General features: G+C 35.8%; 1 protein-coding gene across 10 annotated transcripts in view; it reads left to right on the top strand.

Moving 5' to 3' along the window:
• Positions 1–13160, top strand: part of STARD6 (StAR related lipid transfer domain containing 6) — a 33015-nt gene that overhangs the window by 195 nt on the left and 19660 nt on the right. The window contains exons 1-5 of one of the 10 annotated variants that reach the window (XM_054460492.2): positions 10–138; positions 604–626; positions 1236–1319; positions 3111–3204; positions 3550–3632. In XM_054460492.2, the coding sequence (XP_054316467.1) occupies positions 3115–3204; positions 3550–3632 (173 nt within the window). In that variant the 5' untranslated portion in view covers positions 10–138; positions 604–626; positions 1236–1319; positions 3111–3114. The other 9 variants (XM_063653703.1, XM_054460496.2, XM_054460486.2 and 6 more) reach the window with 9 other exon arrangements.

The raw sequence follows: 13160 nt of genomic DNA, 5'->3' as shown, positions 1-13160 counted from the left end.
TGCGCGGGGACTGGCTGATCTCCCTTCGGCCGGCCCCGGGGTCTGCGGGAGGGGACTGGGTGGGGAGGGAGACTTAAGGGAGCTGGCGGCTGTCGTTCCGGTCGCTGAGAGTCGGCCCCACAGCTCAAGTTTTTCCAAGTGAGTTCAGCCTCCCCGCTTCCAGAGCATCCCCCGCCAAAAATAAGACATCATCTCAGCTAGTAGGCAGTCCCCCTCACCACTTCTTTCACTCCCTCTTCACTGCCTTTCCTATCACACCCCGGAGCCTCTTACACACAAAGCAGATGGGAGATTGGAGACCCGAGTTTAGCCAGGGAAGGGATTTAACAAACTGCTAGGAAGCCTTGATTCCCAGGGAAGAATGGCAGTGACCCGGCACGGATTGGGGACCCAGTCAGGCAGCCCAGAAAGAGGGACATTATACAAACAGATGTAAAGACCCACTAACGTGTGTGAACCTGTCTGCAAGTCTGGAAAGAATCCAGTTTCAACCAATTGGTGTATCCAAAAAAGAGGCCATCCCAATGTTGGTTTATGTTTATTTTCCATTGACCCTATGAGTGAAGATATCCTTGACCATGAGTCCATCTGAATATGTTCCAGCTCATCCGACGTTCCATCACCAGGTAATACAATTGTAGTCTTACTGTTTGCGCTTTCTTCTTTTTACCCTTTGTAGCCTACTAAATTTTACCTTCCCTTTCATCTTAGCAAATGAAAAAGTCCGGAAGCTATAACGTTCAGTTTAGTGGTTAAATTAAACACAGGTCTATTGTGGCAGTAATAGTTGGTGATTTGAAAATAAGACATACCCTGCTAGTGGTATGTTCCAATAATCTTCAAAGTCTCTAGATCAATTAATATCAAGTAGGTTTCTAATAGGAAATCAAGAACGGTGTTTTATATGCTAAGACGAGCCCTGGTCAGGGATTAAACAAGGATTGTTAATGACGTGAGCTTAAAAAGTTAGATTTTTGTATCCACGTTCCACCTAAATGTCTTTTTAAACTGAGTTTCTTTAAAATAGTTTCTTAAAGATTCTTTTTATAAACAGTGTCTTTTAAAGTTTTTTGTACTATCTTTTTCTTTCATCTTGGGGCATATATGTAGCAAATGTTTCCTAATGAAGACAAAGTATAGATAAAGGACATTGAGAAGATATAAAGGAAATTATCAAATATATTGACCTAATTCATGGATCAAAATAATTCTACTTCTGCCTTGTTTCCTCACAGGTTAAGAGATATGGAGATTTCCACAAGGATTTGGAGAGGAGCCCCAGTAGTTACTAAAATTCTGCATTAGATCTGTCAGGAAAGGTAAAGAAACCAGGACTCTGCTAGGAAAGAGGAGGTTATAATAATGGTTTACTAAAACTTTTCAAATTTAGAGACTATCAACTACCTGTTGTACCTTGCTGGAGAATTAAATAAGAGAAAATAGATTTATGATCCAACCTGAAGAGTTTTAAGTGAGAGCTAAGGAACAAATGTTCCCATAATTAAACTTTAAGAAGGTTTATTTAAGTGCTTAAGGAGGCAGATCTTTGGAGAGTTTTTTAAATGATGGATTTACATGTGTCCATTTTTTTAAAGAGAAACTAACCATTTTGATAACCTAGTGTAGGGCTCCACACTGTTTCAAGCATTTTTACATATATTAACTCAATTAATCCTTATAATGATTCAGTGAGATAGATATTATTATCCCCATTCTATAGATATGGAAGTTGAAGCTCAAAGGTTAAGCAATTTATCCAAAATAATATAGCTGGTACTAAGTGACAAAGTCAGGATTTGAATCCAGTTCTGTTTTCACCTTACCTGCCAGCTTCCCCTAACTGAAAGCTGGATGATGAGCCAAAGGACCAGTGAGACTGCAGCTTCCAGAACTTATTCACAGCAGAAATAGTTATGTCTAGTATCTTACTCAACTGTTGTTGCTACACCTACCACAGTGCCCGTCTCAGTCCTTTTGGGCTGCCATGAGAAATTACCAAAGACTGAGTGACCTGTAAACAATAAATTTATTTCTCAGAGTTCTAGATCCTGGAAGTCTGAGATCTGGGTGCCAGCATGGTTAGGTTCTGGTGAGGGCCCTCTTCTGGTTGCAGACTGCTAACTTCTGGCAGTGTCCTCACATGGCAGAAGGGGCCAGTGAGCTCCCTGGGGTCTCTTTTGTGAGGGCACTAATCCCATTCATAAGGGCTTTGCCCTTATGACCTAATCATCTCCTAATATCACCCTGGGAGTTAGGACTTCAACATATGAATTTTAGGGAGACATAAACATTCAGTCCATTGCAGTTTCTAACTTCAAGTAGGGTTCAATGTGTTTAAATTGAGTTGATTTAAACTTGATCCTACCTGAGGAGGTGACATTTAAGCAAAGATACCTATGAAACAGTCAGTTATATGAACACATTGCAGAAGAAAGTGACAAGCAGAAGGAACAGCGAGTACAAAGAACCTGAAGTCAGAAATTGCTTTATTGTATTTGAGGAACAGCCAGGAGATCAAATGATTGGAGCTAAGTGGACAAGAAGAAGACTGGTAGGAGGTATATTTGAAGAGGAAGCCAGGGGTCAGATCGTGTAGTGCAACTGCTACTCACTTTAAAAAGATTAATCCTCAAGAACACATAACTAACAGCTCATAATGCTTCACAAGACAAAGGACGCATGACTAAACTGTTAGAAATTAAAATTACTTATTGAATGACTATCATATGCCGGGCACTGGATAGAACCTTAAGCATATCATCTCATCTAATCCTCACACTAATTCTACAAGACAGATATTATCCTAATTTTATACCTTGAGAAAAATGGAAAAACAGAAATATTCAGTAACATGCTTCACACAATAGGTGGTAGAGACAAGATACGACCCAGGTTTCTGATTCCAAAGTCTAGATTTTTCTACTGTACCACAGTTTCTCATTTGAAAGACTGTAAGGAGAGAGGGGTTCATGCATACATGCATTCATCAAGTAATTATGTTCATTTCTATGTGACAGGCACTATAGAAATAATACTAAAATGTAAGATAGCACTTTTTAAGTTTTTATATGATTATATCCTTACCAGTTGTTTGTTTTTAAAACTTGCAGATAGATGGACTACAAGGCAATTGCCCAACAAACTGCCCAAGAAGTTTTAGGTTATAATCGAGATACATCAGGCTGGAAAGTGGTTAAAACTTCAGTAAGAAAATAAGTTAAATTATGTTTCAAGACTTTGTTTTTAAGTAAGAAACAATTCATTGTAAAGACTTTTTTAAAAAATATATTTTGTGTGCCAGGTGCAGTGGTGTGCACCTATAGTCCCAGCTACTCAGGAGGCTGAGACAGAAGGACTGCTTGAGCACAGGAGTTTGAGGCTGTCATGCACTATGATCGTGCCTGTGAATAGCCACTACACGACAGACTGGGCAACATAGTGAGACCCTGTCTCTGAAAAATATATATATATTTTTTCTTTTACAAACCAGAAAAAAAAGTTTTTTTACTTTTGCTAGTTTTTCATTTTCATTTTTCCTGCATTTGACAGCTAATTATTTGTGGATTTTTGTTCCCCTTTGAGAAAAAGATAACTGTTTCCAGTAAGGCTTCTAGAAAATTCCATGGAAATCTGTGAGTACAATCTTCTATTTACAATTACTGTTTTAAATTCAATGCCATTGATGTATCTGGAATTTCAGTGCTGCTTCATTAGCTATAATAAATTATTTTATAGTAATAAATAGAAATTATTAAGTCACTAGGCTGAAATGTGATAATAATAAAATACAGCAATCATATACCATCTAATCTTCTATTTTCAAATCTGATGACAATCAGATAAAAAATCTCTTCTAATTACTGATTCACTAAATAGGAAATTTTCACTTCAAGAAATAATTACTATAAAAGCAGATTGGTGTTTTCTTGCTAACAGTAACATTTTATGGAATTTTAAACCCTTCATGTGTCCATTAAATGAACCACTAACAAGTAAAGTTTATTTCTTCATTTTATTTTATTTTTTTGAGACAGGGTCTTGCTCTGTCACCAGGCTGGAGTGCAATGGCACAATCTCAGCTCACTGCAACCTCTGCCTCCTGGGCTCAAGCAGTCCTTCTGCCTCGGCCTCATGAATAACTGGGACTACAGGTGCACACCACCACGCCCGACTAATTTTTATATGTTTTTATACAGATGGGGTTGCCCAGGCCAGTCTCAAACTCCTGAGCTCAAGCGATCTGCCTGTCTTGGCTTCCCAAAGTGCTGGGATTACAGGTGTGAGCCACTGTGCCCAGCCTACTTCCTCATTTTAAATATGCATTTTTTTCTGTATGCTTCTTTTAAATATACTTTTAAGGATCAAATTATTTCAAATACAAGTACACTAAGGGAAAGTATATTGACTTTTTTTAGCTTAATCTTTCAGAGTTCATTTATTGCTCATGATAGTACATCAGGGCCATCAGATCATCAAATTTTATTCAATTCCTTTTCTTTTGGAGTCCACTCCTTCTTTCAACTACCTCATTTTATGTTTCTTGCTTTTTTAAAATATCACTAAAATTTACCTATATTATATTTCAGCCCAACTTTTTACCATTGGACAAAGCTGATATGCTTTCTCCCACTCGCTTTAACAATGATCAGGAAAATAATCCCTACCTTATCGAAATAATGATTCTAATAGAGGCACTTTCAAAAATAAACAGGGAGGAGTGGGTATGGTCAAGGCTAGGTACACTAGGGGAATTAACTTTTGGATAATATGGCTTTTTGGTATCTTACAGATCAGACCAGTGTAGACAGCAACCTTGGCATTTTTTAAAAGCTTGGAAGTTATTCATTTAGTCTACAAGTAATTCTTGAGTATTTATATAGAGGGTGCTATACAAATGCCTAGAGCCAAAGAATAGGTTCTGTTCAGCTGTTCTAAAGCTTTATTGGAAATTTTCATCAGAGATATTTTACTCTTACATGCAACACTAAACAATTGGTACTTTTTGCACTCACAGTTTGAGTGAAATTTATATGTACTGTATACTAGGTATTTATTGGTGCACAACAAATTATCCCATAACTTAGCTACTTAAACATTTATTATCTTATGGCTTCTCTGGATTAGGAATCCAGGAACAGCTTTGCTAGGTGCCTCTGCCTCAAGGAATCCACAAGGCTGTAATCAAGGTGTCAACAGGGCTTAGGTCTCATCTGAAGACTCAACTGAAGGAGGCTATGCTCCAAACTCACTCACGTTGTTGGCAAGATTCTCAAGTAGCTGGGACCACAGGCTAGTTCTTTGAAAAGAAAAAATTGGCAGACCATTAGTAAGATTAACCAAGAAAAGAAGAGAGAAGATCCAAATAAACTCAATTAGCAATGAAATGGGAGATATTACAGCCGATACCACAGAAATACAAAAAGATCATTCAGGGCTACTATGAACACCTTTACATGCACAAGCTAGGAAATCTAGAGGAGATCGATAAATTCTGGGAAAAAATACAACCCTCCTAGATTAAATCAGGAAGAAATAGAAAATCTAAAAAAAAAAAACAATAACAAGTAGCAAGATTGAAACAATAATTTTTTAAATAGCCAACAAAAAAGTCCAGAATTAGATGGATTCACAGCTGAATTTTATCAGACATTCAAAGACAATTGGTATGATCTTACTGAAACTATTCCAAAAGATAGAGAAAGAAGGAATCATCCATTCTGTGAGGCCAGTATCACCCTAATAACAAAACCAGGAAAGGACATTTAAAAAAAAAAAAAAAAACACGGACAAATATCCCTGATTAACACAAATGCAAAAATCCTCAACAAAATACTAGCTAACCAAATCCAACAGTATATCAAAAAGATAATATATACCGTGATCAAATGCATTTCATACCCAGGATGTGGGGATGGTTTAACATACCCAAGTCAATAAATGTGATAGATCACATAAGCAAAATTAAAAACAAAAATTTTGATCATCTCAATAGATGCAGAAAAAGCAATGGACAAAATCCAGCATCTCTTTTTGATTAAAACCCTCAACAAAATAGGCATAGAAGGAACTTACCTCAAAGTAGTAAAAGCCATCTATAACAAACCCACAGCCAACATTATGCTGAACAGGGAGAAGTTGAAAGCATTCCTCCTAAAAACTGGAACAGGAAAAGGGTGCCCATTTTCACCACTTCTATTCAACATAGTGCTGGAAGTCCTAGCCAGAGCAATCATGCAAATGGGTAAAGAAGAAGACAGACTGTCACTGTTGATCAGTGATATGATTGTATACCTATAAAACCCTAATGACTCATCCAAAAAGGTCCTAGATCTGATAAGTGAATAAAGTTTCAGGATAAAGTCAGTGTACACAAATCAGTAGCACTGCTATGTAGCAACAGTGACCAAGCTGAGAATGAAATAAAGAATTCAACCCCTTTTTCAACCACTGCAAAAAAAGAAATACTTAAGAATATATCCAACCAAGGAGGTGAGAGATCTCTACAAGGAAAACTGCAAAACACTGCTGAAAGAAATCATTGATGACACAAACAAATGGAAACATGTCCCATGCTCATGGATGAGTAGAATCAGTATTGTGAAAATGACCCTACTGCCAAAACAATCTACAGATCCAATGCAATTCCCGTCAAAGTCCCATCATCATTCTTCACAGAACTAGAAAAAACAATCCTAAAATTCGTATGGAACCAAAAAAGAGTCCACATAGCCAAAGCAAAACTAAGCAAAAAGAATAAATCTGGAGGCACCACATTACCCAACTTCAAACTATTCTACAAGGCTATAGTTACCAAACACCATGGGACTGGTATAAAAACAGGCACGTAGATCAGTGGAACAGAATAGAGAACCCAGAAATAAAGCCAAATACTCACAACCAACTGATCCACAACAAAGCAAACAAAAACATAAAGTGGGGAAAGGACACCCTGTTCAATAAATGGTGCTGGGATAATTGGCAAGCTACATGTAGAAGAATGAAACTGGATCTTCATCTCTTACCTTTTACAAAAATGTACACAAGGTGGATCAAAGACTTAAATCTAAGACCTGAAACCGTAAAAACTCTAGAAAATAACATTGGAAAAACTCTTCTAGACATTGGCTTAGGCAAAGAGTTCATGCCCAAGAACTCAAAAGCAAATGCAACAAAACCAAAAATAAATAGATGGGACCTAATTAAACTAAAAGCCTTCTGCATTGCAAAAGAAATAATTGGCAGAGGAAACAGGTAACCCACAGAATGGGAGAAAATATTCACAAACTATGCATCCAACAAAGGACTAATATCCAGAATCTACAAGAACTCAAACAAATCAGTAAGAAAAAAACAAATAATCCCATCAAAAAGTAGGGGAAGGATATGCGTAGACAATTCTCAAAAGAAGATACACAAATGGCCAACAAACATGAAAAAATGCTCAACATCACTAATTATCAAGGGAGTGAAAATTAAAACCACAATGAGATATCATCTTACCCCTGCAAGAATGGCCATAATTTAAAAATCAAAAAATAATACATTTTGGCATGGATGTGGTGAAAAGGGAACACTTTTACACTGCTGGTAGGAAGGTAAATTAGTAAAACCACTATGGAAAACAGCATGGAGATTCCTTAAAGAACTAAGAATAGAACTGCCATTTGATCCAGCAACCCCACCACTTGGGTATGTATCCAGAGGAAAAGAAGACATTATATGAAAAAGACACATGCACACACATGCTTATAGCAGCACAATTTGCAATTGCAATTGTATGGAACCAATGAGTGGATAAAGAAAATGTGGTATATATAAACCATGGAACACTACTCAGTTACAAAGAGCAACAAAATAATAGCATTCACAGCAACCTGAATGGAGTTGGAGACCATTATTCTAAGTGAAGTAACTCAGGAATGGAAAACCAAACATCATATTTTCTCACCTATAAACGAAAGCTAAGCTATGAGAACACAAAGGCATAAGAATGATATAATGGACTTTGTGGACTCCAGGGAAAGGGTGGGAGGAGGATGATGGATAAAAGACTACACATTGGGTACAGTGTACACTGCTCAGGTGATGGGTGCACCAAAATCTCAAGAAATTACCACCACAGAATTTATCCATGTAGCCAAAAACCACCTGCTTCCCCAAAACCTATTGAAATAAGTCCAAACATTTTATCATGATGTGCAGGTAACTATCTGGGCCCCGCTTACCTCTCTGACCTCATTTCTGACCACTTCTCTTCATTGTCCCTGTGTCACAGCCACAATGGACTTCTGTTAAGTTCTGTTGTTTGAATGCACTGAACTTAAACCCATCTCAGAGTCTTCTTAGTTGCTCCCCTCTTGCCTGGCAAGCTATTCCCCCAAATGTTTCCAAGGCTAATGTCATTTTTATGTTCAAGATCTCAGTTTCGTTATCTCCTCTTCAGAAAAGCCTTCCTAGCCACATGGCCAAAGTTCCCTAATACACACACTCAACCTCTATTTACTACACTGTTCTGCTATTATCTTCTTCATAGCACTTTTCACTATATGAAATTTATCTTCTTTGTTTTCTTATGTATTATATGTCTCTCATATTAGAATATAAACTTGATGAGGATACTAACTTTAATAGGCACCAGACTAGAAATAAATCACTTGCATTCACTGCAGTATCCCTAGCACTAGAACAGTGTCTCTCACCAAGACACTCAATAAATATTAAATGAATTTATGGACTTCAGTTATATTATATTGGCTACCAAATGGAAAGTTATATATCTTATAACTGCAGTACAAAAAATAAACTCAAGATATTTTTTCAACACTTATGCCTTTTCTTAATAATTTGCTACTCAAAAAGGGCCTTTTATGGTTAGCTTTAAGCATTTGCCTGAAAGAGAAGCAGTTCTTTGGTTGGAATTTCGTTCCTTTCTGCTCTTAAGGGATGAAATACAGACCTACCAGCACATGGGTCTACACATTTCTCTCAGTGTTAGAAGCAGTGAACAGTAATGTCCTACTATATGTCAGGCACCATGCTAAATACTTTTTTTCATTTTCTAAATGTATTTCTCATATTTCCCACAATGTAAGCGCTGTTATTATCCCCATTTTAGAAATGAATAAGGGCCTGTGTAAGTTACTATCTCCAAGTCACCTAACTAGTGTTAGTGAGACAAAAACTTAGACACTAAGACTTTACCTCAAAGGCTATACTTTCTTAATCATTATTGTCTCTGACCTCATCAAAACTGTTTAAGATGTATCTGTGGAATAATGAAGGCAGATTATCCAGAGATGGATTCTGGCAGAATGTACCTTTTCTGCCTTTATGCATTGCATGCTTGTTTAGGATACTACTTTCTCCTCCATCATTACTACTTATTACCACCATTGTTACCACCACTACATTTAATCCTCTATTCTACCTTCTGAGGCAGACATGTGAGACAGTTTGTAAGTTTTATAAATTAAAGCATTCAGGTTTAAACAGGTTGTATTAGTTCATTTTCACGCTGCTGATAAAGACCTACCTGAGACTGGGCAGTTTACAAAAGAAAGAGGTTTAATGGACTCACAGTTCCATGTAGCTGGGGAGGTCTCACAATCACAGCAGAAGGTGAAAGTCATGTCTTACATGGCAGCAGACAAGAGAGAATTGAGAGACAAGTGAAATCAGATCTCATGAGACTTATTTACTACCACGAGAACAATATAGGGGAAACCGCCTCCATGATTCAATTATCTTCCACCAGGTCTCTCCTACAACACCTGGGAATTATGAGAGCTACAATTCAAGATGAGATTTGGGTGGGGATACAGAACCAACCCATATCACAGGTTAAACATTTTTTAAAGTAACAAGTGTAATTAATAAAGTTGCTGTGACCAAAATAAAGAATTCTAACAGCTCAGGATTCATCCTGGTTCCACATAATGTGTAGACATATTTGGAGGAACAATGAAAAACACCCCAGTTTAATATCTTCCTAGACCTGGTTCAGTATCTTCCTAAACTTAACATTTTTTTAAACTACAAAAATAATTCAGATATTATTAATATAATAATTTGGAAAGTGTTGTTCAAACTCTGCTGCCACTCCCTTTTATGAAAAACTTAAGGAATGAAAAGTTATGTTATTCAGTGATGAATATTGTAGTACTATTTTTAAAATAGAATTTGGGGTTTATATTAGGTCATTTCACACAATTCTCTATTTCACAAATAAAAACTCGGTAACATCAGTATCCATCAATAACTCCACAAGCATTAACATCAGCTGGTTTATAGTTAATGCTGGGTGTGGGCAGAGCAGGAAATTAGGAAATATATTTATAATGAATAAATACAAATTGAGAATAAAAGATATGATAAAATAATTGCTAAAGACTAGTTTATAAAATACTTTATTGAACCATCTTATTTTGGTGTGCAGTTTAGAGCAAGTTACTTAGATAAAATATAGGTTCTCTACCTACTCAAGAGACATTAAGAATTTTTGTTGTAATTGTTTTTATTAGATGAGAAATAAATTTAATGTCATTCTCTAATTCAGAAAAAAAGAACTTGAACTAATTCATTTTTAACAATTTTATTGAGATAATTTATGTACCCTAAATTTTACCTACTTTAAGTGTACAATTCAGTGATTGTTAGTATATATACAGAGTTGTACCAGGATCACCATAATTTCATTTAGAACATTCTTCTCACCCAAAAAGAAACTTGTGCCTACTAGCATTTACTTCCCATTATCCGATTCATCCCAGCCCCAGGTGACTAGGTGACAGTTTCTGCCTTTTATATTTGCCTATTCTGAACATGTCATAAAGGAGATCATATGCTATGTGGTCTTTTGTGACTTGCTTCTTTCACAAATTCTTTTATCATGTTTTTGAGGTTTACCCATGTTGTAGCTTGTGTCAGTACCTCATTTCTTTTTATTGAAGAATAATGTTCTATGGTACGGATATGCCACATTTTGTTTATCCATTCGTCAGTTAATGTACATTTAGTTTCCATCTTTTAGGTATTATAAATAATGCTGTTATGAAATATGTGTACAAATTTTTGCGTGGACATACACTTTTATTTCTCTTGGCCATAGATCTAGGACTAGAATTGCTGGATCATATGGCAATTCTATGTTTAATATTTTGAAGAACTACTAGACCATTTTAGAGACTGGCCGCACCGTTTTATATTCCTAACAGCAGTGTATGTAGGTTCCAATTTCTCCACCTCTTCAGCAACATTTTTAATATCTGTCTTCTTGATTATAGCTATCCTAGTTGGGTATGTAGTGGTATCTCATTGTGGATTTGATTTACATGTCCTTAATGACTTGTGACCATAAGCTTCTTCTTATGTGCATATTGACCATTCATATATCTTCTTTAGATAAATATTTATCCAAACTTTTTTAAAAAATTGAGTTTCTTTTTATCGTTGAGTTGGAAGAGTTATTTATACACTGTGTATACTAGTTTAGTATCACATATATGATTTGCAACTATTTTCTCCCATTCTGTAGCTTGTCTTCTTACTCTCTTGATGGTATCCTTTGAAGCACAATTTTTTAAAATTTTGTTGAAGTTCAATTTATCAGTCTTCTGTTGTGTTACTTGTGCTGCTGGTGTTGAATCCAAGAACTAATTGGCTGACCCAAGGTCACAAAGATTTATCCCTAAGAATTTATGGTTTTATTTCTTACATGTAGGTCTGTTGTGATCACTTTGAGTTAATTTTCTGTATGGTGTGAGGCAGGAGTCCAATTCAATCCTTGCATGTAAATATCCAGTTGTCCCAGCACTATTTGTTGGAGATTCTTCTTTCCCCGTTACATTGTTGTCTGGGCTCCTTTGTCAAAAATCAATTGACCATATACGTTAGGAGTTTCCTTTGGATGCTCAATTATATTCAATTGATCTCTATGTCTGTCCTTATGCCAATACCACACAACCTTCACTACTATAGCCTTTTAGTAAGTTTTGAAATTAAGAAGTGTGAGTCTTACAACTTTTCTGTTTTTCAAGACTATCTTGGCTATACTGGTTCCTTTGCATTTCCATATGAATTTTAGACACTCCAGCCTCAACAACAGAGCGAGACCCCATCTCAAAAAAAAAGTCAGCTGGGATTTTGACAAAGATGCTTTGATACTGTAGTTCAATTTGGAGAGTTATTGCCATTTTAAAAATATTAAGTCTTCCAATACATGAACATAGGATGTCTCTCTGTTTATTTTGAGCTTCTCAAACTTCTTTCAAAATGTTTTATAAGTTTCAGTATATGTCTTAAATGTGTTCTTTTTTTTTAATTTTACTCTAACACTATTCAATGACTTTTGTTAAATTTATTTCAAGGCTTTATTCTTTTTGATGTTATTGTAAATGGAATTGTTTTCTGAATTACTTTTAAAAAAATTTTAATCCTAGTATATAGAAATAAAATTGATTTTTATATATTGATCTTGTATCCTGAAGCTTTACTGGACTTATTAGTTGTATTATTTTAGTGGATTCTGTTGTTTTTTCTATATATAATATCATGTCATGAAGAGTTTTACTTCTTCCTTTTCAATCTGGATAACTTTTATTTCTTTTTCTAACCTAACTGCCTGGGCTAGTACCTCCAGTACAATGTTTAATAGCAGTGACAAGAGTGGACATCCTTGTCTTATTCCTGATCTTAATAGAAAAGTATTTAGTTTTTCCACCATTAAGTATGATGTTAGCAGTGGATTTTTCATAGGTGCCCTTTATCAAGTTGAGGGCATTTCCCTATACCCCTCATTTTATGAATGCTTTATCCTGAATGGGTGTTGGATTTTGTCATATGCTTTTTCCACATCTATTGAAATGATGTGGTTTTGTTGTTTAGTCTATTAAAATTGTGTATTGGAGTAATTGATAATTCATATGCTAAACAAACCTTGCATTCTGGGATAAATCCCCCTTGGTCATGGTTTATAATCCTTTTTATACATTGCTAGATTTGGTAGGCTGGTACTTTCTTGAAGGTTTTTGCATATATATTCATAAGAGATACTGGGGTGTAGTTTTATTTTCTTATGATATCTTTATCTGGTTTTGATATCAAGCTAAAATTTGTTTGGGAAATGTTTCCTCCTCTTTTATTTTCTGGAATAGTTTGTGAAG

Source organism: Pongo pygmaeus, chromosome 17 (assembly GCF_028885625.2).
Source record: "Pongo pygmaeus isolate AG05252 chromosome 17, NHGRI_mPonPyg2-v2.0_pri, whole genome shotgun sequence".
Classification (NCBI taxonomy): domain Eukaryota; kingdom Metazoa; phylum Chordata; class Mammalia; order Primates; family Hominidae; genus Pongo; species Pongo pygmaeus.
This window is presented reverse-complemented; position numbering and strand designations above follow the sequence as displayed.